The 26,819-nt window shown below is 40.6% G+C and overlaps 1 protein-coding gene across 3 annotated transcripts in view; it reads right to left on the bottom strand.

The window, feature by feature from the left end:
- SORCS3 (sortilin related VPS10 domain containing receptor 3) overlaps positions 1-26,819 on the bottom strand; it is a 268,807-nt gene that overhangs the window by 78,417 nt on the left and 163,571 nt on the right. For all 3 annotated transcript variants that reach the window (XM_088169308.1, XM_088169310.1, XM_088169309.1), the window contains 2 exons: positions 21,185-21,258; positions 2,243-2,307 (listed from right to left, as the gene is read on the bottom strand). In XM_088169308.1, the coding sequence (XP_088025434.1) occupies positions 2,243-2,307; positions 21,185-21,258 (139 nt within the window). The remainder of the gene's footprint in view (positions 1-2,242; positions 2,308-21,184; positions 21,259-26,819) is intronic.

The raw sequence follows: 26,819 nt of genomic DNA, 5'->3' as shown, positions 1-26,819 counted from the left end.
CACCTTTTAGGCTCCTGTGTCTGAATTAGTATTAGATAGGTTTTTGTTTCATTACTGAAAAAAAGAAAAAAAAAAAGAAAAAAAAAGAAAAAAAAAAAAAAAAGAAAAAAAATTAAATCATCAAATTCAGGAGTCTAGTCCTAAATACCTCTTCCCTTCATTCCCTTCCCTTCCTCACTGCTTTTACTCTCTACTTGTTTGGTTTTTTAATTTAAAAACATGGAGGAAAACAGAAAAAGAGGAAAGAAAAAATGCCATATTTAGAAGAGTCGTGTACTTTACAAGCAGCCAGTGACATGGAAGGCACAGATTCTTCTATCTGAATTGAACTAAGCAATGGGAATACTTAAATCCATGTCTGCTACTCCATCAAATAAGTGACTGAGCCACCAGACTGACCTAAAAGAGGCATTAGAGAAGCCTTTCCTTCCTTCTGCATAACACTGAGGAAAACTGTCATCAGAAACTTTCTGATCAAGAGGAAGTAACTGCAGGGCCCCATTTTCCAGCAGGTGCCTCAGCTATGAGCACATGAAGGCCCAATTTGGTTGCAGAACTAACTGGGAGAAAAGTTCCATGCCTCACTCCTGAGCACCCAGAGCTGTACAATATCACACTGGGCACGTCTGTAGCTGTGAGGCTGTTGCTGCTCTGTAACACAAACTAGTATTGTTTCAAGGCTTAGAACCTCTAATGGGAGCAACACTTTTTTTGTGCTGTGCTGGGCTGGGAGAGGAGTCAACAGGTACCCAAAATAGGGCCGGCATGACCCAACAGATGTGGGATGGAGGCTGCAGTGGGGCTGTTTTGCTGACACTACTGGCCAAGCCTGACTTCCAGTGAAACCCACAACACCATCACCTGCCAATTCCAAAATGCTGAATTTATACATTAAAATATGAACCAAGAGCAAACCCCTGAGCAAACAAGACCTGAAGGAAGAGAGCTGTCTTTAAGCTGAGGATACATCTTTCAAACATTTACAACCTTGACATATCCAATATTCAAATAGCTGGGTGAGCAAGTTTAAATTTAGTTTGAAAACAGACTCCATCAGCAGTTTGTTTGCTTGCTTGGGTTTTTTTTATTTGCTTTTGACCACTTCTCCCATCATACCTGCGACAGTTCACACGGCAGCAAAGGCACTGAAGATGCCTCCCTACCTTGTCCACCCACCTGTCGGCCTGTTTTGCTTTTTCCACATATTCAACAAACAGCTGTCACCCCTGAGCTTTTATTGCCTGGTTATTTATTCAGCTGCCATCACTAAACAGCAGTGGGAGGCCAATGAGAGATATTAGAACATCCACAACCTGAGAGAAGCCACCTTGATAGATAGGAGCTTGTTCACACATCTGGCCTACGCAGCACTTGACTAAAACAGAGAAAAGTTTGCAACCAACAAAAATGAGGCTTTTTTTCTCCCAGAATCCTCTAACTCCTCTAAATCCTATGCTGTTTTTCTATACTGTCCCTGCACCAAAATGGGACACTCATTCCGTTGCTCCTGTTTCCTCACACTGGAGTAAAGTTCCACACAAGGAACAGATGCATTACTATGCTGCAGTTCCTGTGAGAAATATCTAAAACACTTTGGAGAGAGTAAGTCAACTTACTTCTAATACCATTGTCTTTGTTGGAGATTGACTACATAGGAATCCATTCCACTGCAAATGTAACTAGATGTAGCCAGTGAGGGGTTAAGAATTTTTTTTTCCCTATTTCCTGCTTCAGATCCAAGCACCTTTTCAAGGCCTGTAATGTTTTGGAATGGAATACCTATTCATACATTGCAAGCAAAAGTAAAAAATACTTTCAATTCAAGACAAAGGGGCATAGGGATATACTAGCTAGAGGGTAAGTCTGACTGGAGATAATTTCTCAAATTCTCAGGTACCACTTAGCTGTTTTGAGCACCTCTGGAAACGCACAGAGGTTCCCTGGTACAGTGCTGGTAGCCAGCTCTTTATGACTGATGGAAAGAGCTAAATAGGGAACAGAACAGATGCCTTCTCAGCCCAACAGACTGTGCTTCTGTCCACCCTCTCTACAGACACAAGCCCCACAGCCCATGGCTTCCCTCTACAGGCTCAGGATAAGAGCATGGCATCAAACCCCACGATCTGCATCTCCCCCACCAATTAAAATGTAAATGGGGAGGAAAAATAGGTAAAGTGAATTCTCATTCCCATTCCACTCTTGGCTCAATGCCCAGATTTTAGCATTGGCTGTAGGCACTCACGTCCATCAGCTGTCCGAGCTTCCATGTGCACAAGGTCAGGTTCTTTATCCAAACCAGTCACTGACCTGGGAGAGGAGAGAGACAGAAAGAGGACAGTCAGCTGAAAGGCTGCAGAGATGGTAAGGAAAATCAAAACCAGATTAAACCTACTTTGGGACAGCTGGTATGTAGGTCTCCACCTTTTAATGACTTGTCTCCTTTGTGTTTCCACACAGACCACGCTCAGGGGCCCCACACCAACCTTCCCAGGCACGGGAGAGTGATCCTGCCTGTCCCTTGTCTACAACATCAAGATGACTATGACTGTTCTTGTGGTGGCAAAGAGAGCTGGTTTCAAGACCCAGCAAAATCAGAGTTCTGTTTTAATGCTGAAGGAAAAAAAGGGCACAGAAGCCTCACGCCTTCAGAAAGCAAATTAAAATTAGGTTTTATTTGGCTGATTAGAGACATGAAAGACTAAGTTTCCTGATTTGCCCCGGTTTGCTGGGCAATCTTGCTATTCTTTATCTCCTTTTCCCCATCTTCAAAAGAAAAACAGTGTTGCACACATGGCAAATTTCTGATTTTAAAAAAGTGAGAAAGTATTCATTATTCACACCATGACCCCATGCCATCCATGGTCCTTGACAATTATGAAAAGAGGCACAAGGAGTTTCTTTAATCTCACTAGCTGGAACTCAAGCACCCAAAGTCAAATCTTCCCGTGCATTGTTATTTACTCCCTAAAAATATTTTTCAAAGCACATTAAAAAGATACTTCTCCTCCTGGAAGAGGGAAAGTCAAGCCCAGAACAGAAATGTTATTATTAGTGTCCTGGCTGATAAGAATCACTGAGAGATGAACATTTAGTCCTAGCAATGGCTGGCAGGGGAAAAAAAAAAAATCCATAGATGTCCACGTGATTTATGGTGCTGCTTCTCCTGAGTTAACCAAAGGGTTAGATTAAAAAGAGACAATGACAAAAATCAGTTTCTAATTTGGTGGGAGCTGAATTTGATACAGTAGATTGTAAATAATAGATTCCCTCTGAGCCAGCCAACATTCAGAATTCCCTAATGTTCTGAGAACATTTTTATCACATTCTTTTGCCGTTTTCATCCTTGGGGCATCAACAGCAGAAACAACAATAATAATAATAGTAATAATAATAATAATAATAATAATAATAATAATAATAGTAATGCAGATGCTCTGATACATTTTTGTGAATCCCACAAAAAACACAGCAACTGAAGTAAAGACAAACATACAAATGTGCTGGAGTTCAGCTAAGATCAGCCAGTGCTGCAAATGTCAAAACAACTACATTATGACCCACTGTGCAGGTAACTGAAACTGGCACCGCTTGTTAACGAGAGCACCACATCGATAGCGAGTCCATTCACAGCACTCTGAACTGTGGCCAAAAGATACCAACACAACAAAACAAAGCAGCACAGGCAGGGCTTTCATCATTCCACTCACAGCGAGGAACAGTCTGCTCCTTAATCGCTACCATCAGTTTCAGGCTGATCCCACAAGGAAGAAAGTACTGTCTGTTATTGGTAAAGATGCCAGAGTGAGCCTGAGTTCCTGTGATCATGCAGTTATTGGGATGAAATCTTCCCAATGTATGGACACAGTTAAAACTGACAGCAGGATACACAGAAATTCCTTTAAATATCAGTGAAATCATTATGGAGTGCTGCAGTATTAGTCTCCAGTGTATATAGAAAACAATCTTTCTAGTCCATAGCAGAAATCTCCTGTCTTTTTCAATGAATAGCACCAACTGCTGTAATTTCAGTCATTCAGTAACCATCACCCGTGTCTATGACATGCCAAAAGAGACAGGTGTACATGCTTACCATTATATCTATTCATCACAGCTTAATGAAACAGAGTGGTAATTCCAGTACTTTGAGGTAAAGGTTGGGAGCACTTTAGGGACTTGCCTTCAGCCCTTACCAACAGGTTTCCTACTTAAATTCAGCCTTAAATGCATCCATCCTGGCATCCATCCTTCTGGAAGCCAGACACCAGCCTCAGAGCCAGACCATTTGCTGCATCCTGACACCACAATGTCAGCTGGCTTCACCTGGGCCCCTGACATCCTCTGGGTCCCCCCTCCCCTCTCCATGGAGAAGGCACTGAATGTCCCCCTGCAGCAATGGGGCAAAACTGTTCTGGCCCAGGTAATAAGAGGTATCAGTCTGCCACAGTACTATTCATTTTAAAAGGTCCTGTAATTAGAAGAAACTAAGTATATCCTAACAAAATCCAGAATACTCATTACTGTTGTGCATTTGAATACACAAGCTCTGTGGATCTACTCATAATGCCTCCCAAGTGTGCACCAGAGAATGAGAGGGATCTCCTGAAACATGTCATTCGAGCTTGAAGTTCCTTTCCAGTGCCATTTACTTGTTCCCTTAATTAGTTTTGACAAGCCTAATGGTTCTTTTCAGAATAACAATGATGACAAAAAACACACACCCTAGTTGACTGAATGATGCACTGCAAGTTGAAAAGCTCCCAAAGTGTTCTGCAACCCAAAAGCAAGACAGGATGCTCTATCTGCAGGCAGATAACAAGGCTGAAAAGTGATCTATTGGTCATCCTTCCTTCACTCAAACCAAGTTGCTCTCTTACACCAATGACTGATGGCAAAGCAGATCCCCGGTCAATGCTGTTTCTTCATGCCTCATCTCATATCTGTTCCCACTGGCATAGAACAGAGCTTTGTTTTGCATTGCTCTGACTCTTGAATTCAGGTATTTTTAGTAAATGGTCTCTCGTCATTTGTCTGGAGGAGCTTTACATGAAGAATGCAAAAAGTCAGCAGTGGAAAGAGCAAGATGCAATTGCAGATCCTGAAGTACAGCTGCAAAAACACACACACAGACTAAAGCCATTCCTTTATCCCTTTATCCTGTTGTAATTCTCTAGCCTTGAGAACTCACTACAACAACCTCTCAGGGCTGGCAATACAGGAGCAGCAACAAAACAAGAAGAGACACTTTCACAGCCTTGTATTTTCTTACACATTATCTCTCTGAAGAACATTTGGAGGATGCACTGCTCAATATTATTCAAGCAACTAAAGCATGCTGAGGAGAGATGTTGGCATTCCCTGACTTGTACAACCAAGTGTAGCCCACAGAGTGGGGTGGCTGGGAAAGGCTTTCATGGTGTTCTAGCCTGTAGGCCTGTCCAGAGGCTTACAAAGACAAGAGTATTTAACACACAGGAGCCTGAGGTCCTGACCCATGGCCACACAGCTCTGTGCATATAAATCCTAGACAGCAAAATTTAAACCAAGGTTCACAAAATGCAATGTGTGTGCTGCTGTCTTGGATGGCCGTAGGGAGTAAAAAAAGGCACCCTCACTGCGAGGAACTGAGCTAAATCAACATCCTCCACCATCCCTATTCATTAATCACCCCTCGCTTGAGAAAATGCTGAGAGGATGCAGGCAGCAGTGACAGGAAAGGTCAGCTTTTCCTGCTGACACGTTCCCCAACTGCTGCAAAAGCAGTTTTCAAAATGTGGAGCCTGCAGCCAGAATTGCAGCAGGCACAGGATAATTTTCCAATTAAGAATTCAAACTACCTCTGAATTCTATTAAAAGGAAGAATTGTTACTTTTTTTTGTATCTTCTGCTGCTGCTTTTCCTTTCTGTTTTCATGGTAACTCTTGATTTTCACATGATCTTTCCTCTCTTCTCTTCAGAAGAGAATTGTGTGCTCTTGGAAGTTGAGAGATGGGCATGATCCTGGCAAGATCCTTATCTCTATCCTGAGGGAAGAGCATTGTGCATGGATGCACACTTACTAGGTCACCCTGCTAATATTTCATCTCTGGGAGGGACACCAAGTGAGAAAGGCAAGGAAAACACAATATTCTACACTTCAACTATTCTTAAAATGTTTCCCTATAAGGTGCTGTATACTTCAAAATAAAAAAAAATGCCAACACATGCAAAGAAAGGAAAAAAAAACAGACGTTCTTCAGATTACCTGCCTACTGCACACCCCAGCTCACTTTTTCTACCAAATCTAATGCCTTTCCATGGAATAAACAGTTTTTCCATTTTTTTCTACCCATTTTGCAGACACCAGGCATTTAAAGGTGAAAAGGAGCTTTGAGATCTGGCTCCTCTAGCATCTTAAATGAAAACAGCTGAGCAATTCCAACTGCATCTGTTGATCCTTGCTCCCTAAGCCATCAGATAAGAGTAAGAGATGCTCTATTCCTCTATCACCTGAACCCAAGAGTTTGGGAGGTTTGAGTGAGTATCACTGACTCTGAGCAGCATTTGTGTTTGGGATTTACAACAAGGTAAAAGCAAAAATTCAGATTACAGGAGTCAGCCTTTCAAGCTTGATCTGGAACCTGCTGGAATGAGCTTTTTGCCAGGGGTGTGTCTAGTTTCTAACCAGTCAAAGTGGCATGCACCAGCTTTGAAAACAAAATCAAAACTTTTACAACAAACTGAGAATGCCAAGATGCTGACTTGAAAACTCATTTTTGCAGGTTAAGATGTCAGACTTTTGAATGGCAATTGCCAGTGTCCATGTAAAGTGCCAGAGTAAACAGATGGATACTACCTAGCAGGATGTTGTGCAGTATATAGGGGCTAGAAACAGCAAGGAACAAGGCACATATACTGTGCAATAATATGTAAAGGGGAAAAAACTCATCCTCTTGCTGCAGGCAACTGCAGTTAAATTAGTGGATATTGCCAATTCGTCTGCTGAAATTTTAATCCTATCCTGCTCCAGAAGTGAATAAACACTTTTGTGTGATACCAGGCAAGCAATGCATGTTTCTAACTCATCCAAGCAATACAAGGGCCATGCCTATGTGGATATATGGAAGCAGGAACTAATTAATTCAATTCCCACTCAACTGACCTGGAGTTTTCCACATGGCACCCTTGCTAAATGACACATGCCTTTCCAGCAGGCTTCTTCTCTATCTGATACTGCATCACATTTGTCTAGGTATCAATAACAACAGTTGGCTTCAGGTGGTCAAGGCGATTCATGTATTAATTGGTCTAAAATCATGTATTAATTGGTCTGAAATCAGCTCCATCAGACCTTAACTCTGAGCACATATCAGCCCACATGCACCCAACCTGCACACAACCCCGGGCCAGCCACCTCACCATAAACTACCACAGTTATGAACTATACAAATGCTGAACTGTTGGGGCAAAGAATGTGTTTATTAAACTCATAAATACAGTATCATTCTCTGTGGCTGAGCCGGGGGAGACGCTGCTGGATGTGCTCAGATGTGATGAGGTCTCTGAAGAGTTATGGGCAAAACCTCCTTGCACAGCATATTTCAAATGAAGCTTGGGAAAAAAGCTGGGCAGGAAGATACTGTAAGGAACTGTCTTAGCTAGGTCCCTGGAGCTTTCTACATCTTTTCCAGTGCTAATTTCCATGATGCTATAGCTCTGGACATCGGCAGAAGTAATTGTTGTGAGACTTAGCTTGCAAGATAAGGGGAAAAAATTGCCAAGTGTTTATTCTCAGCTAATTTCTTTCCAGCAAAGCCAATCCTTTTAAAAAGGGTCCCAATGAATTTTAAGGAGGTTTTCTGCATGATATCTCAAACAAAACTTAAGGTGTTCATGGCATCTGCATGTGCTTCCATATGTGCATGCATGCATCTGTCTCCCTGCACCTTATCCCCACCAAATGAGACCAAATGTCCCAGCCTGTACCTTCTCTGTAAACTCAGTGGATCACAGCCCCTGAACCACAAAGTTGCTACATACAGTTCTTTCATGCATAAATGAGACCAAGAAGAGGAAAGAGGTCCAAACCAATCCTCTCCTTGAGGGGAAAACTGACATTTAGGCTCAACCATGGCAACCACCACCAGAAAATCCATTAAAGGCAGCAGGCTCTGCTGTACAGAGAAACATTTCGTTCTCTTCTCATTATATAAAAGAAGGTGACTCTCTATATCACAGAAATTAACAGGGAATACCTTTAAAGTACATTTAACAACAGAAAAACTGTTGCTTAATATTTTTTCTTTTCCCTTTATGCTAGTATGAAAACCTATGCACAAATAAGTCTGTGTCTAGTTCTCATCCACTTAATAGGTCTCAGTCGTTTAAGTCCTCTGGCATTTTTCCCAAACCTATACCATAAACCCCAACAAATATAACCACATTGTGAAATCTACTTGAAAATTTTTGCATGTAGAAAGCCAAGGATCCTTATTCACAGTTTGGTCAAGGTTTGAAAGGGCCAGCAACACAGGCAGGGCATGTGCTCCAGGTGGCATCCTAATTTCCCAGTGGTGCCCTTGAAATAGGTCCATATGGGGACTGAGGCTCATGCAGGGAGTGTCAGCTCTGCCAAGCCAGCCCTGGTTGCTGGCTGGTTCCAGGTGCAGCCCCAGTGCTGGTGCTGAGGAGTGGAATGTGCTGCTCCCAAGCAGCTGCTGCTCCTGACTCATCGGGGTACAGCTCACCCAGGCTATGCAAAGGCAGTCCTGAGGGCTTATCCCTTATCCTAACTGAAAAAGAAGCTTCTTTTTTTTGGGTTTAATTTTTCGTTGTTTTGTTTTGTTTTTGCCAAGTCCTAGCAGCACCAGCATCAGGATATGGGGAAGTAATGAAGAATCAGCTCATCAAGTTTCAGATGTTACTGTCCTGAAAACATCTCAAAGCCTGAGTGCACGGCACACCATCAACTCCCTATCCCATATGCATCCAACACCAACAGTGCTGCTTGGAGAGGGCATTTCTAGGGAGGAGAGAGGGAATTTTCCTGGGATTTAGAGGTCTGCAAGTTTTATGGTAGACAAGTTTTAAGCATATTCCAACACAAGGGCTTGATTCTGTTTTGCTTTCTTCTGGAAGGGATGCTTTTTTTGCAGGACAATTTCACTTTTGTTATTCTAAATTTCAAGTCCCTTTAGGAAACAAGAATAGAAGTATATTTTTAGATTTTTGCATTTGCTTAAAATTAGTTTAGTGCCTACTATATTATGAAGCCCAGTTAATTAATGTTTTCCCAATGCTTGGCTACCCTCCTTTGAAAGTCATGTACATGGGGAATTGTTATAGATTATTGCTGTGCTTTTTCATGAAACATGAATCAGCCCTGTTTCAGATCACTTTAAAAAAGCAAAGTACATGCAAGAAGATCCCTCAGCTCAGTCCTGTAACAAAGATTTCACTGGAGTTACTCTTCTCCCTCAAAGGAAATGTTTGTCATATTCCTCTGAGTTTGTTTTCTAGCAGAAGTATCTTAAACATGACCCATTCAAGAAATGTTTTACACCAAAATAGGGATTATCAGTTCACTGTGTGTTTAATTGCCCTCATTTGTACAAATATTTTCCAATTGTAAATATGACATGCCTGAAATGCTAAGGCTCAGTGATTCAGCTAATAACAGAGGCCTAGGCAGAATAAAGTGCCTCTGAAAAGCTTCAGAGCAAGAGCATCATTTAATAAATGAATGCAGCAGTAGATGGATAAAAATAAAGCTTAAATCGTCCAAAGAGGGGACGCCAGTATGAAGCTTGGCACAGACAGTATGTATAGGATTTGCTGATGAGCCCCACATGCCTGTGAGCATTGTACATTGTATTAATTAAGGAAGAATGAGTCTCTACATTCCCTGTTACATGATATTGTGAAGAATCACCCTGGGATAACATCTAACATTCTGGAAATGAATTTGTGGTTCATTTCATGCATTTTGGGGAAAAGCAATAAGAAAAAATAGATTTGTGTCACAAACCTTTTGTGACAGTTGTTTCTCTGCATTTCAGACACTAACCCGAAAAGAACAAATGGCTTATTTCATTCTTTGACTTTTAGCCATCAGCCAGAAAAGGAAGAGGGAAAGAAAGGAATGAAAAAAGGTAAGGAGGAGAAATACAGAGTAGAATAAACTACTCTGTTCTGGACCAGCAAGCATAAATGCATCCTTGCTCCCCAAAAAATCACACTCAATTAGCAGCTGAGAGAGAGATGCTCATTTGTCCCAACATCACTGGAGGAAAAGACAAATAAGCAGGAAACAAAAGAGATTCTGGCAGCAGACTGGTACCTAATGACAGGCTCTGTCTGTAGAAACAGCAAGTCTGTGTGGCTATGATTTGTTAAAGCAACAGTGACATGAGGTCAGCAGATCACCAAGTGTCTCATGACAAGGCAGGTTTGCATTCAAGACAGAAGCGTCCTCAGAGGCAGAATGGAGAGATGAATAAAACAGACACAGTCACATGCAGGTCTCTGTCAGTGAGAGAGGAGCACTGTAGCAGGAGAGACCAGAGAAAACACAGATCTTTTGTGGGTCCTTTGCTCTGAGCTAGGCAGGTGAACAAAGAATGAGGAAACAAGGCTGCCCAGGGGGCTGAGCACCAGACACACTCCCAGCTCTTCACAAGAGCAGCATCCCAAAGCATCTCCTCATCCCCAAAGCATTGCCCTGATCAAGTGAGAATGCTCAGGGCAGAATGCTGCAGTGGGAGTTCATGTCAAGAAGCAAAGGTGTGTGATCAAGCTGCAGGTAAATCAAGAGTTTCTCTTTGTTGGGTTCTTAATCTGTTGTTACAGCAGAGCAATAAAAGGAAAGAGAAGTACAAGGCCAAATGAAAAGTAATACTCTGCTGGTTTCTATCCTCAAGGCAAATTCCAAAGTGCCAGCACACTGCTCAAATCTAATGATTTGTAGAAAGAAAAAAAAGAGAATTCTGGAGAAACTACTGCAGATCTAGAAATGGCTTTAGGGAGTCACTATTACAGATTGCCCCTAAAATCAATATTGTAATGGAACATGTCTCCTTCACTCAAAGATTTTCAATCAAAACCTGAAAACCAAAAAAACTGTGAGCAAAACCCAAGAATCTGTCTATACCCTTTGGCCAAAAACCTGACAGAGTTTTTGGCTTGGTTTTCTTTATTTTTTTCAATAAAAAGCAAGATTCTCTCCTATGTGAAAAACCCAGATCTACTGAAATCAGCTCTGCAGTCCACAGATATTATTTATTGTTTCCTAAGTACTTGCTGGCAAACACAGGTATGTTTCTCTCTCAAACGCAGCTACAGAACTTCTGATATTCCATTAAACATGGAAATGTGTCTCCATCCATTTTTATTGCCTTCTGCCCAATGAAAAACAATTATCTTGCAAGATAATTACAGAGCTACGATAACCACTGCTATGTCCTCTTCCAATTAACTCACTACAAATATGCAAGTGAAACAGCATCACTCACTGGCTTTTCACCCTTGTTCTCTATATGATCAGTAAGACACAAGTTACTGAATCACCATTATTTAAAAGAACCTGTAGTGCAGCTAATAAAATGCTCCTTCCTGTTCTTACATTCTGATGTAGCTTCATGCTCACTGTGTTTAACAATAGCAAAATTAAACTCATCTCATTCTACAGAGGAGACTCAGGGGAATGCCAGGGAATGAAAGGATGGGAGTTTCATTTTCTTCTCTTGCCGAGAATGAATTCTGCCTCATATAACTGCTGATGAATTGCCATTTTAAGAGAGTTTGTTAATTTACAACAAGCAGAAGGCATAAAAATGGACCTCCTTATCTTTAATGGATGTTATTGAGCAACACAAATGGTTCACATTTAAATTAATGCAGAAACATCTTGTCTGTTTTGCCATGATAAGACTGTTCTTTCTGCACAGCATGGGCTCAACTTCTTCTGTTAAATAAAACAACTGATTTTTTCAGCTTAATGCCAGGCAAATTTCCAAAGGTTCAGCAGCTGAAGTCAGTTCAGGGAAATGAACTGGAATTTACCTGGGTCCTTCCTTATTCTTTTTGAGAAAATCTCTCTGAAGAATTTTGAGGTATCTAGTTTCAAGTAAAAATGGTCCCTGATAGTGCTGATGTACTTGCTGAGGATAAATCCTCTATTAGATTGCAATCTAATAGATTGCAACTAATCTAATGTATTAGATTGCAACTTCCTCCAATGCAGGGATGCTTTCAGCCCCAGTTGCTGTAAAGAAACAAGAGCTGTAAAGTGCATTTCTCACAATCAAGTGGGCCATTGGGGATGAGATCTGGGGCAAAGGGAGGACAGATCCAGAAAAGATGCTCACTCCTGATGCCTGTAGGTGTTTTGCCACTGAATGAAATAGCCAGAGAATTATGTCCATAATCAAGAGTATGTGAAAAGGTCATTCCTAAACTTCTAAGAACAGCAGTGATTTTAAAAGAATTCCCAAATGTTTATCTTTCCATCAGAAAACAAGAGGGAAGACTATTCCTTGCTAGCCAGAATGCACAAAATATGATGCTACTTTCAGCCTGGCAGCCTGGCTTTTGATTAGCTTTGCCAAGCTATGACAATATGGGAGATCCCCATATGCCTCAGAGGGATGCATTATTCAATATATTAATTAGAGGGCTGGCTTTCATCAATGCTTCCTACAAAGTATCACAAAGAATTACTCTGGGACTATTCCTGACAGGCTGGAATTAATTTGTGTCTGAGTTCACGTGCATCAGGAGAGCCAGGATGAAGTCAGGCCAGGCAGACTACATGAGTCAGCAGTACAGCATTTCAGCTCCCAACACTGGCCTTTGAAACAGTGATGGAGTTTGGATTTATTTGTTTGGATGGGTTTTGATCTTATTTGTTACCTTCTTGCTTGAGAAGAACACAGATCCTCCCACCATGCACTCTCCAGACAGACAGCACTGGGACCCACTCCAGGGATCAATACCAATTGGGAGAAATATTCAACAAACTCTTCCTTAAAGCATTCGTGGTCTTTCTTACTAGTAGTTCATCTAGTCTGCTTCAGTCTCAGACACTCAGTCAAAGAGAGTGTGGGGGAGGTGGGGGTTATAAAATTATCCAAGATTAGCAATGGGAGAGGTAAGAGAAGAGACAGGTCCCTGGGAGATAAAGAAACCTAACAGATGAGAGACCCAAGCCAAAGGCTTTTTGATGGCTGAAATCACTAACTGCAGTGTGATGGTGACATACAGCAGTAGGCATTAGATTTAAACCAAATGAGCAGAAATATTTCAGCCCTAACTTTTTGAGGCCTTAAGGAAAAAGATAACTGCCAGCCACAGAACATTAAAGACATAAATTTGGCAAATATCACAAATTGTACTAAAATCACAACCAATCACAAATTCTAAAAGCCTGACAGTATTTGTGTAAGGACATCCACAGTTACATTAGTGGAGAGGGATAATCCTTCCTTCTGCAAGATATGTTGTGTTTCTCAAGTAAGAAGAGGTTAGAGAGAAAAAGAAGGCAGTTAGAAATGAAAGTCCCTCAAAGACAACATATTCCACAATTGCCCTTCCAGGGGATATACCCTTCATTGAAATAACTCATTGTTGCTGTGATAGCAGCCAGAATTACAGAAGTGTATACATAATGTGACACTTTATCATGCAGAACTTTACTTAGGGTTCACTCATTATGTCATTCATGGGTTTTAAAGGAGAATTTAAAGTATTTAAAATCAATTCCCTTCATAATCACACAATCACATACAATCGTTCTGGCCAGAATGTTTTTAGTATGTTTTTTTTTTCTCTCGTTAAAAGAGCTTTGAGTCTGGGCAGCCTGATTAGCATGACATCCATGGCACTTCACAGAAAAGTCAAACACTATTTTCCTAGGAAAGCAGGCAGTAAGGAGAGGAGCACCACACAATACTGAAGCATCCATCAGCTAAGACTTAGAGCTTACATTCATAGCACAAGAGATTAGGTCTAACAAATTTCCTTTGTACGATAAAGTCATCAGTCAGCATAAACATACACCAAGCTGCCAAATATCTTTTGTTTCAGTCCCAGGTAAACTAGAAGAGTCTGTAACACTTCTCCAGTACTGTACTGTGGGCTTTTTTCACCTTCTACAAAGATGCTTTCCCAGATCCAACTATTTCTGTCAATCTCTCATAAATTTGTTCCAAAAAGAACGTGGGCTGTGCTCAGGAAGGGGAATATTAGCCTGAACATTACACTGACCATAGGCACTAATGGAACTCGTGGGGTCTCTGCAGTGCCTATAAAACAGTCCTGCAGCATTTGCCAGAGACAGAAAGTGAGGGATTTTCCTGTTCTTAGGGTCATTTAGGTTTTTATTCTCTTAGATATCATAAAATCTATCACAGTGTCCCTGGAAGAGCACTTACCAATCTGTAGTCCAAAACCAGGATAGGATTATATTTAGGAAAATACCACACACTTTGTTTCAGATTGCACTCTTTCCCTGTTTTAATTTTTCTTAAATCATATATTGCAAAATGAACTTTTATTCAAATTTTAAGATTACTTAAAAAGACCGTCCAAAAACTATCAGACATTTCACAATATTCCTTCCTTTAATTTTTAAGAGCAACATTTTGATAATGTTGCCATGAATTCTAAAATACCTTCATTGACTTGAAATTTTTTCAAGAAAAAGAAATACTATTTCAGCCAATAAAAAGTATACACCTCTACATCTAGGTTCCATTTATATCTCTGTCACTGAGCTACTGTGTAATCACAAGTTAGTCACCCACAACATAACATTTGAGAACACTAAATATCTATAGTGCCGATGGCATTAATTGTAGGCACACAAAATGAAATAAAAGACCTAGCCTTACAGTTTTACTTTGCCCATTTTTAAGTGAAAACTAAAATAAAATTAGGTTTATTATCACCATGGTGTTGTGGTCTTTAATTAATTAAAGTGACCTTGCAAAGAAATCTTTCAATATATGCCAAGAATTTATGAGAAACTCTCATCTCTCCTGAACTCTTATTACAGAGCTTGAGGCTAGAGTTTGAAAATGTTATACTCAACTTAGTACAGTTCATGGTCATGCTGGCTTGAGTAACACATTCCAGATTTATGCTAGCTTTACTCTCCAGAAGAAAAACCTTCCATGGGTGTTCTTGCCCACGGGGCATGGGCAGCAAGTCCCTTGCCAGAGCCAAATGAGTCATTAGCCAAGGGAGGCTCCAGTAATAGGCACTGGGTACACGCCTTGGTGATGCTCGTAGGTGTCATCCATAGATGCCAAACTGGAGTCATTCCTTTTATCCATAGCTCCATGTATGGTATGGTTTTAATTCTGAAAAACTCCAATGTAGGATTATTTAAGAGACAATTTGACATTTACAAGACTATGTTTTCCTAACAGTAAACTTGGCTGTAAAAAATCAGGCGATGTTTCCCCAGCACTGTGCAATGACACCATCTGGTAGTTAATGATTAGTGGGATTTACAGGAGAGGCAGGCACATATTTGACTAACCATCTCTTTGCTGACAAACTAGGCAAGTAAAGTTAATGTCAGCTGTATCCAAAGGTCACTCCTGAAACTGCTGCTGAAACAGTCTGCCTGGACCAAGATTGGCACTGGAATTACGAAGTATCAGTTCTGTCATAACGATGAAGAAATAAGAACAGACACAAACATCTGTGTGAAGGCAGATACAAACCCAGATAAAAACCTTTAGAAACAGTGAGGTAAACCCCTTAACTTCTGCCACACTACTCTAAGATATCCAAACCAGCCTCCACTATAGTCATCCTGAAATTCAGGCTGCAAATAAAAAGAAATATACCGGCTGATACATTTTATCATCTGTTCCTATCCAAAATCACAAAAACAGACTGAGAACTTTGCCATCGAAAGACAAAATTTGTAGTCTCATTCCTCAAACAACTGTGACAGATAACCTTTAACTCCAAAGCACAGCCTGAGTTAGTGGGTACATAGCCTCTTTCCTTCTCTCAGTGAAAGTGTTTCCTTCTCCCAATTTTAACCCTCAGAGATCATAGTGATCATGGCTGGCATTCATAGGTTAAAAAAAAAAAAACACAACAAAAAAAAAATACCCCAAACAAAACAGAAATCTGGTTGATTATCATGGGAAAGAAGGGAAAAAAATTCTGGGGAGATTTGTTGAGGGAATCAGCAGTGTATTTGAGAACTGCTTGACACATCTAATTTTCTATTTAAATATAAGTGCTGCTCCTTGAAGCCACAGTAGTGCATGTCCTATTTTCCTCCACCCAGTCTCTCCTTTGCTGCCTTGTTTGTGTTTTCTGTCCAACTTTCATCACTAGTGTGTATTTCAGTGGCTCTTACTGACTAGACTCATGCTGCACACTGACTTCAGGGCTCCAAGTATCCCCAGAGGCATCAGAAATGCTGTGCATTTTATCTCTCTCTTCTATACAAATGGGTATTCCCCACTCTCCTGCTCCCAGGCTTCGAGAGAATCATCTAAAATACCAGAGAGCACGAGTAAAAAAGTAAATGAGAGAAATGAGAAAAGGGAAATGTCTAGCTGTAACAGGCAAAAAAACCCACAAAAAGCAAAACCAGAACAAATAAACCAAAAAAAACCAACAACAACAAGAAAAAGGAAAATGGTACATCCACCACTTCATATTCCTCAGTGATGATGGAAACAGGAGTGTGTTCTCCAAAAGAGAAAACCTGGGGAGACGCTAAGAATGGCTGTCAGTGTCCAAAGGAATGTAGTGCTGTCCTCTGCCCAGGATGGTGATCCTTGTGTCCACTCAGCAAACAAAGGCAGGGACTCCAAGGATGGGGGGATATTCAGTTATTTAGTTGATTGGACAGAAAGCACATGTCTCCTTGAGAAACTTTATTTTAAAGAATTAAGCCATAAGATGATAAAAGGACTTCATATGCCACTAAAGCATCTTTTCATTCTCTTGTACCATCTTGTGCTCTTAATCTACTGCTGCAGCACTTCATATTACTATATGTGAATACTTCATCCACTTTAGTCATCAAGGTGCTCTCCTATCCCAGTCTCACCCACAGGGTAACAAACAAGGTGGAGTCACCCAAGGTGACAGGAAAAGCTGGGGTCCATCAAAGTGCTTGGTGAATGCTCCAGTAACAAAACTGTCCTGCCCACCTGCTCAGTCTGCTGTGCTGGTGCAGGAAAAGACAGAGGTAGTAAAAAAAAACTTAAGGACAATTCAAGTCCTACAAATTTTTATCAGAAGAGCAACAGTATTTAGTCAGCAGAACACACCATGTGTTTTACAGGGGAGGAAACTTCCCCAGCGTTTCTATGGTACAAAATACGGACTTAATTTTTTTATATCCTCCACATGGCAGCACAGGTGTCTAAGTTACAGTGATTCAAAATGAACAGGGCCCAGGGGGAGCTGCAGAAATGTGTTCTGAAAGAAAAGAACATTGAGTAGGTTTTTAACAAACTTTGCACCCATGCTGGTTCCAGTTATCTTGAGTGATCTCGGAATTTCTGTATCACATTAGCGTAACTCCCTATTTCCAGTCTTACAGGATCCTAAGTTATTAAAATCTGAGGCCAAGGCACGTGGGAGCCAAATCTGGATGCCTGTACACACATCAAGTAACACATTCTGTTCAAGCTCTGCCACTGCCATCAGTGGGTGTAGTTAACAAATGAATCACTACTACCAAAGTAGAGAACTCAAATCCCAGGGTTTTTTATAACTATGAGTGGCCCAGGGGTGAATCTCACTCATGCACAAACTTTGAGTGGGCTCAGGAACTGATGAGAGATGTCCCATGAACAGTTGGACATGTGACATCCATATGGAATGAGAACACAAAACTACAAACCAGTGAGTAGCACCAACATCTCTGACTAAGGAAAGCTGAAAGCAAGAGCCAGGATACAATTCCACAAGTCAGGATTGGAGCTTAGAGTTTTGTTTTTGACCAGAGGAGAGCCATCATGGATACTGCCTGCTAGAGCTACACCAATTCACATCCCAGTCTCACAAGCTCTGAAGCTTTCCTGATTCTCTCCTGGCCTTAAGGTCTCTATGCATGAAGTCTCTCAGGGAATTATAATTATTCAGAAAGATCTCAGAGAGAAAAAGAAGACATCTCCTTGTCAGGTTGACTGATCACATGAACCGGGTGAAGTTTATAGTCCTCACAAGCCCATTCAAAGCAGCCTGAGAGATGAAAGTCATGTTTTGAAGGCAAATACATTCAGCAAAGCCTGCCCCAGATAAAGCTAGCTGCATTCCAATCAGATGGAGACCATCCCATTTCATGAAGGATGCTTACCTGAGCCTCTGCTAAAGGACAACGCAGAGCAGAACAAAAGAGCAGCTTACCTAATTTCGGCATCTCCCTTACCTAATTTTGGCATCTCCCTATCATTACTATTTCAACTTTGATGGAAGTTTTAATTCAGAGGTTCAGTAATGTAGTATTTGATAGACTGATGACATGGACAGTGACAGGCTGGTGATGTGGAAAGGCAAGCTTGCCACAGGCAAGCTGAGAGCTGCAGCTGACACTCCTGAAGGAAGGGATGCCATCCAGAGAGAGACTGAGACTTGAGAGCTGGGTCTGTGTGAACCTCGTGGCTCCAGGAGAACTTACAGCACCTTTCAGTAGCTAAAGAGAGGGAGTTTTTAGAAGAACATGTAGTGATAGGGCAAGAGTAGTAGCTTTCAATTTAAAGATGGTAGGTTTAGAATAGGAAATGGGAAGAAGTTCTTTATTGAGAGGTTGATGAGACAATTGAACAGGCTGCCCAGAGAAGCTGAGATATTCCATTCCTGGAAGTGCTCAAGGCCAGGCTGGATGGAGCTTTTAGCAGTCTGGTCTAGTGGAAGCTGCCCTTGGCCTGGCAGGGAAGCTGGAATTAGATTATCTTTAGGGTCCTTTCCAACCTATACTATTCTATGATTCTATGAGCTTCACAGAGTAGTGGCTGGCATCCCTCTGAAACTTACAGCTATACACACTTTTTCTTTCATAGTACAATAAAAAGAAATCAACACATTTCTGAGGCTAAAATGTTCTTTTTTACATTCTTTTCTGTATAGATCTTACAAGCCAGAGCTTGCAAGCCATCGCAGTTTGCAACTTTAAAAGGAAATAAGGGAAAAAAGGGAAATAAATCAGCTAAGGAGAGTTATTATGTTCCATAATTTCAATACCTCTGGTCCCTGCACTATGGATTGTTTCAAATCCCTCCCAATCTGGGAAAAACCTAATTCACTCTCTAGGGAAGCTTATTCTCTATGGGACTCTGCTGTTTCCAAGTGAGATAAAGATTTCTAAGTCTTTGTCTTACAAGTTTAACTACAGGAGACTTGTACATTTTCTAAGAGAAAAAGGCACCTGAAACAGAGATGTTACATAATGCAATGCTAAAAAACAGTGTTCAAACCTTTCAGCCAAAAGACAATGAAAAAGGAGGCAGACTGAGGAAAACAATACACATTAAGGTGTCAAATGGATAAACGGCAATTTCCATTAACCATTATTATATGATGTAGAAAATAAGGCACAACATCACAACCTGTCCTTTAAAAAGAGGTTCTGCTTTGTCCCCAAGTCAGCTTAGCCCTTGCATTTTATCCTCCAAGAAAGCCTCTCCCCTAAGCTCATTTGTGTTATTTGAAAGATAGGGTAAATTATTCCAAAGACCAGATATTCTGCTCTACAGAGGGAGAGGATCTACACTCATCTTTGCCATGGGCACCCAGCATGAATAGTGAGATGAAAGGATTTTTGATAGTTAGGGCAATCATCCATCTACCACCAGAACCAGGAAAAAAACCCACTTATTTTCCTACGTTATGGAACTGTAGAATAGACAAGGTTCTAGACTTTTGATACATATTGCAGGTCTGTGTGACTTAGGAGCCTTAAAACTTCCTTTCTTTGGTGTTCAAAACCTTCTCACACTGTCCAAATTCCTCAGGCACACTAAGGGAAATCTCTAGATCTGGTGTCAAAAAGCAATGTTTTAAATATTGGAGTCTAAAGATGTTTAGAGAGATTTGTAGAAGGATGTAGATAATTTAAAATGAGGAGTCTACCTCTGCTGCAAGGTGTGGAAATACTGCAAATACAATCTACAGATATTTAGTGACTGGATTCCAAGGGCTTTCAATGAGGTGAAAAAAATTCTAGGAGAATTTGACTCTAAGATATAAAGATATAGATATATATCATGCTTTGTAATTGGGAGTCAATTTTTAAGTTTTCCAGTCCTCTTTATTTTTAACCATCCAAAATGTGACCCTCCAGTACTTTAATATTACAATCTTTTTTGGTCTTAAGGACCAGACACTTCTTTTAACTACGCACAGGTTCTGTAAATCAGCACTTCTGCACATTCACACACACCCCATCATCTGCAAGACAGTAAGTACAGCATTAAGAATCTGATTCAAGCCCCAAATCCTAAATTCAACTACAGAAGAACTACACTTTTCTTTTTCTCTCTAAAAGTCAATTCTCGATCCTTCTCATGGTGCAGAGAAGTTTGGGAAAGAGGTATCTGAGATGGCTGAGCCTGGAGATAGGAACTAAATTTGTTTCATCATCTGATTTTAAGACATTCTTCCAATTTGAGAGGCTGACACTTGGGAAATGAGAAGGAACTGAGTCACAAAGCAGATTTTTAGCAAACTGCAGATCTTGGGCTTTCACTAGTCACTATAATGAAACTGGCTCCTCAGAGAGTGATTTAAAGCAGAGTGAATCATCCCTTCTCACCAAGATTGCACAAGGAGACAGAGTGGCTGGCTCTGCACAAAGACTGTGTTCTAGGCTAAAGTAACTCTCTGAAGGGCTGAGAAATAGGAAGTCTAATGGTCACAGGTTTGTTACTGAAGCTCTGGGCAGCTCTTCTGTGTTACTCTAAGCAGGTGTATTATAAAGAAGCAGGAGTTTTGCAATTATCAAAAGACTTGTACTTCTCTGTAAAAGACACCACCTTTTATCAGACAAGAGGTACAAACACAGAGACTATTGCACTGTAAGATATGTGCCATGGACTGATTATATAGCACTGATGATGAACAAAACCAAGGGTATACTTCAGGTGAAGGAAACAATCCCTTCGAGTCAGATGCCCTTCTCCCCTCCATGACCCACCCAAAGCAAGCCAAGCCAGTGGCCCTAACTCACCAGTAAAACCTATTTGGAGTGACCCGCTCGTGCATGAGCTGCCATTTTCTTCCAAAGTCCATCGAGCTGTACAGCTGGAAGGCAGAGAGAGAAAGAAAGTATAAACTTTGAGGAAAAAGAAGAAAGCCTGTTGCTAGATAAAGCATTAAAATCATTTCAGATTAAAGAACAGGAATGGATCATTCACAGTAATTATATACAATTATCAATCACCCTCACTGCCAGGGGGAGGCAATGTCTTCCCTTTACTATTAAACCAGACTGGGCTCCTGAGAATCAAAAGCAGGTTGCCTCTTCTCAGACCTTGTCAAACAACTTTGTGTTTCTGAATTTCAGCTGTCAACACATTCACTTTGACTGCCATATAACAAAGCTGGCCATTCCCCTGGCTTTTTTTGCTTAATCAGAAGCAGGTGACATGTGAGTTCCTAGTATCAAATAGAATGAGACACAAATCAGATTAGTCAACATGACTCTGGTACAGTAGTGACTCTATACTCAAGGTCATGCCATGATTTGTTTTTATGGAGTGAATCAGATCTCTTCTGTATTGAAAAGTAAATTGTTCCTAATCTATATTTTCTAATATTCAGAATGAGGTCTAAATTTTTAGATAAGTTAGGAATCAACCTGCTCATTAGTTAAATCCCAAAGATAGTGATGTGACTCCTCTTGGAAGCCAAATTTTCAATATAATGATTTTTTGAGTCTTTCTGGTTAAGAAATGCCACAGCTGTAATGCAACCAAATTTCTACGCAATACCACTCTGAATTTCAGACACATGTTTGCTTCATATATACTCTGCTTAATACCACAAACACCATTCTCCATGTAATTATTTTCTTACCCACAATGCATCCTCTCACAATCAAAACATATGCAAGCTCCTGTTCTCCAACTGTGAGCAAATTTGGTCCTTCAGAGAGAAAAATATGCTTTGAGAAGTAACTACTATGCTTTACCAGTAGATCACAGAACTAAATATCAGGCAGCATTTTGATCAGGATTTCAAATAAATTTCATCTGATATAAATTCTGGCTTAACAAAACAAGGTTTGCCAGCTAAGGAGGTAGATAACAGAACTGAAAAACTTGAATGTTTGTAATAGCCAAATTTAAGTCCTTCATGGGAAAAGCATATCATTTGAACACACGAGATTCTGCATTGCATTTGATCTGAGTAACTGGATTTGCCAGTTAGAGGCAGGAAGGGTTCACAACCTAGTGCTGTGTCCTGTGGCACTGCTGTGATGGATGGCTAAGTGTGACTGGGAAAATAAACCACACGTGCTCACACTGAATATTAACATTTCTTGAATGGGCAGTATCTTCGACCACAGAGATGCAGAGCTGGACCATAGATGAATTTAGAAAGATGACTGGAAAGGATTGTTTGAGCAGTATCCAAAGCCTGAGGCAGTTAATTAATTCTTGCCATGTTTGTACTCAACTACACAACTAAATCACTGTATAGCCAGCAAAAGAAAGACAGAAACTGAAATTCAGACTCCATCAAGTATCTAATGCAACTGATATATGTAAAGACAAAAGAATCAAGTCTTTGCATTTATGCCAACAGGAATGCCAGTTTGGCCAGTAATAGTTCCAGTTTGTGTGCCAGTAAAACACAGACAGAGGAAAGATATGGAAGCAGGCATGCTTCAGTCTTCATGACAAAAAGGGCTCCAATTATGTAAACTTCAGCCAATATCACTGAGCTTGTTGTAAGAAATATTAGGAAAGATCTTCTGCCCCAGGTTCTTCAGGAGATCAGATATTATCTGAATATTCTAATTTGGCCATATTTCTTTAGCACTGTCTCTAGATAGGGTAACATACTGCACTAAAAGTCCACAATAGCCAGACTTCCTCTGTTTTTCAGGTGATTGTATAAAAAAATATGACAGAGTCCTCTGCCCCAAAATGAACTCTGTATTGATACAAAATAAAGCAACAAAGCATCACTTGTCTTTTTTAATTAAAGGATCTGGGAAAAGAAAATTCCTTGAAGTCAGCATCAATATTAAGATAACTAATTCTCAGAACACACAGGTTTTTAGAAACAATAACTGAGAATCTACACTCCAAAGTCAAAATTCTACAGTGCTACAACTCTGCCCTGACTTTAGCAAGGTTCCTGCCAGAAATATTCCTTGAGTCACTGGCTTTGGTTTACACCTTCAAGCACCTCAGCACAGACCAAGTTGCATCGGTTGCATCAAAAACTTGATTATCCTTTGTATGTCCTGACTACAGGTACAAGTCAGCCAGGCTTCAGGCAACTTAGTCCCAGTTAAGTCATGCTCACAAAGCAAGTCCAAGTGGGTCTAGCATCCTGACTGTATTCTGCAATGGATTAATCATTCTCACCATGAGAGAAAGGGATCAGCAACATACAGCCACTTCTTTCGATTCTCTTTTATCGTTTGCCCCTGGCATTTCCTTTTCTTCTGCAGCAGCAAAACATCAGTAACTACAGAAAGCTCAGTGACATGAGGCACAATCTCCTTCAGCCACTCAAGTCTCCCAGTGTCTCTTTCAGGGGGCATCCCACTCTGTATCAAGTTAAAAACCAGAGACCAGCTATTGGTCTGAGTTTTTCTCCTTTCTTTTCTCTATTAAAGCCCCAACTGACTGATGTCAGAAGGATTAAACTGAGCTTGCAGCCTTTATGTGATTTCAGATAAAGCGATAAAGAGGATCTTATTCATTTCAATAATTTTTATTTATTATTCACCTACTTATTCTGGGCATCCACCTCAAATTTTAACCAGATGACTGAGTCTTAAAGCTGTATGACAGAACAAATCCCTAAAAGGCCTCTCTGGCCCAGTTCAGCTTTATAGTATTATTTACAGATGCAAATGCAAAGGTTAGTGTTGAATAAATAAATAAAACACACAATAAAGTGATTTCTAGTATGCATTAAAATTGAATATATAGATATACTTTTTGTTTATCTCCCTTCACAGAAGAAGACAATTTTTAGAAAAGACAACAAATTTAGTGGCAAGTACTGCAGATTTCAATAGAAATTAATTTGTCCTTAGGCTGAATACTAAGCAAAGGAAAAAAATGATGTAGGTATGGTGCCAAGATTTTCCCATTTTAAAGCTCTGCTCTAGCTCTTTAGTGACAAGTAATCTCTGGCATTTCCACCTCCTGGAGCACTCCAACACATTGATGAAGAGGGATGGGCTCCAGCACACCGTGGGGGTGGCACTGTGAGGGTATGGCCCTTCTGCAACCTCCTGCTGTTATTTGACTTACTCTGATGACTGAAAAATCAAAACCTTTATGGGTCTTTATGTTTGTTTGGGCTGGTCTTGTCTCTTGATGCAGCAGATCTGACTCTGCCTCTCCTCAAGAGCCTAGTCAGACCTATCACTTAAAACAGGAAAGGCTGTACCATCAAAAAGGTAAATGGCAAATATTTATCCAAACAGCATCATGATACTCCCCACTCAAGGACTGTAGCACCAAACAGATCACACCAACACAGCCCTGCAGTTCACCAAGAACACAATCTGTGCCAGGAAAGACCTTGGCAGCCCCAGTGATGCACAACTTTGTTTCACTACAGGCCAGACCTGAAATCCTGCTTGTTTTGCTCAGCACAAATGTGAATCATAAGGATTTTACATACCACAGGCAGAACGCTTTATCTTCAAACTCTAAGAACAGTGGCAACATTTTATTTCACACCAGCATTGTTTCCAAGTAAATTGGCAAGCCTCTTAAAGAAGGAGCTTTATCCCTGGTGTCAGATTCTGTGCCACAAACACAAGCAGTGTGCCAGAAACACATTCAGATCTACAGAACTGTGAAGAAAGGAGCTATACATACATGCATGCACAGTGCTGCATATGAAAAATGTTGTTTCAACTCTCCAGTACAAACTCTCAGGGTGACACATCATGTTGGCTGGCTTGGAAGATCTTGTTCAGGGTTGTGGGTAATTTGGTTTGGGTGTTTTGTTTATTTTACCAATGAGAGCTAGCAAAAATAAATAAATAAATAAATAAATATATATATATAATTTTTCTGGAGAAGTAACGCTTCTGAGAACTGGAATAGCAAGAGCGACTGGTCTGCTTCAAATCTACTTCCAGAGAGAGGGGAGAAGAATGAGCAATGAAGGAAACACAGGAAGATAATCCCCTGATGTTAGTTATCCATGTCCAAGCTAGTCACCAAGGCTCATTTTTAGACAGGCAAGACATTTCTAAAACTGTTCATTTTCCAAACCTTAGAATCTTCCACCTCTCCTGACAGACACTAAGAAAGCTCACAGTGACTAGTGCAGAAGAAGCCCCCACCAGAGAACCATGATGTGGTTGAGATGGATTTCATCATCTGTTCCCAGGCTGACCTGCTTGTGCTTCATGGGGGAAGCACACAGAAGAATAAAGACTGAAGGCAAGCCCAAGAAAGACCAAGCACACAATAGCCTAGGTATACTCCATCACTGCAAGAAGTGTGTATAAATGTCACTTACAGACTGAAAACCAACAGAAGACAGACAAAAGAAATTCACAGAGCTTTGATATTTATAGACTTTCATGTGTACACACATAAGAAGAAGGGCACCAGGAACATACATAAAAGCCTATAAGCAAATAAATATTATTTGTTGCTATGAAATCACATCTATTGGCCTGAGAAAACATGTGGTGAGACTCTCCATAGTTTCCTGCCAGCCATCCAAGATATAGTGAGGAAGATCAGCTGAACTACATGCATTTAGAGGAGCAATTCATTTATTACACAAAAAATTATACCTCCTCCAGACAGTACATACAGCTGATGATGGAAAGATGTATTCAAAATAAATGCATCAGGGAGAGAGCTGATCTAGTGGTAACAGCTTGGCAGCAGCCGATACGTTAAGAGGAGGGTCAGATTAGCCTGGCCTGCTTGGCCTCAGAGGAGCACAATCCCAAGCAGTAGCTCAGACACCTTACATGAAAAGATGGCTCTGATCCCAGAAAAGCACAAAGCAAACTAACACCTTCTCAGGCAGAACCAGTAGGAAAAATCTACAAGAAGTGTGGATGGTTCCTGCCAAAAGCTCAAACCGGGGCAGAAGAAAAATAAAATTAGGTCAACATTTCTGTAGGAAATTGGACTGCGTGCAAAGGAAAAGAAAGTCTGATGTAGGGTCTTAAATTTTCTCTACAGAAGGGAAAAACACCATTAGCACTAGAATAAAGTTAAAGGTCCAGAAAGTTGCAAATTCTCAGAAAATTCTATGGTGTATCTTTTCTCTACACTTTTGTGTTACAGATGAAATTGCAAAAGAAAAATGGTGTCATCATTAATATTTCAGAAAGGTCATTCCTAGAAGGAAAATGAACTGGAGGAAAAAATCGCCACACTTTTCAGCCTCTGGAGTACAGAACGGATAAGCCATGTCTGACAAGAAGTTGAACAGAGGATGGATTAAGTACAGCCATGAAGACAGCTGTTGGTACCCCAGAAATACACCCTACTTCTTTACCACCTCTTCCACCCCTGCTTTTTCAAGGACAGATGGATACCTCTCCCTTTCACAGCATCAGTGTAATGTTTAAACTGTGGAAACCCTGGGAACCCCTTTCTCAGGTTCTCCTGGGAGGCAGGACATGCTACTTG

Source organism: Sturnus vulgaris, chromosome 8, assembly GCF_052056855.1.
Source record: "Sturnus vulgaris isolate bStuVul1 chromosome 8, bStuVul1.hap1, whole genome shotgun sequence".
Lineage (NCBI taxonomy): Eukaryota > Metazoa > Chordata > Aves > Passeriformes > Sturnidae > Sturnus > Sturnus vulgaris.
Note: the sequence above shows the minus strand (reverse complement) of the source record. Positions and strands in the feature narration are given on the sequence as shown.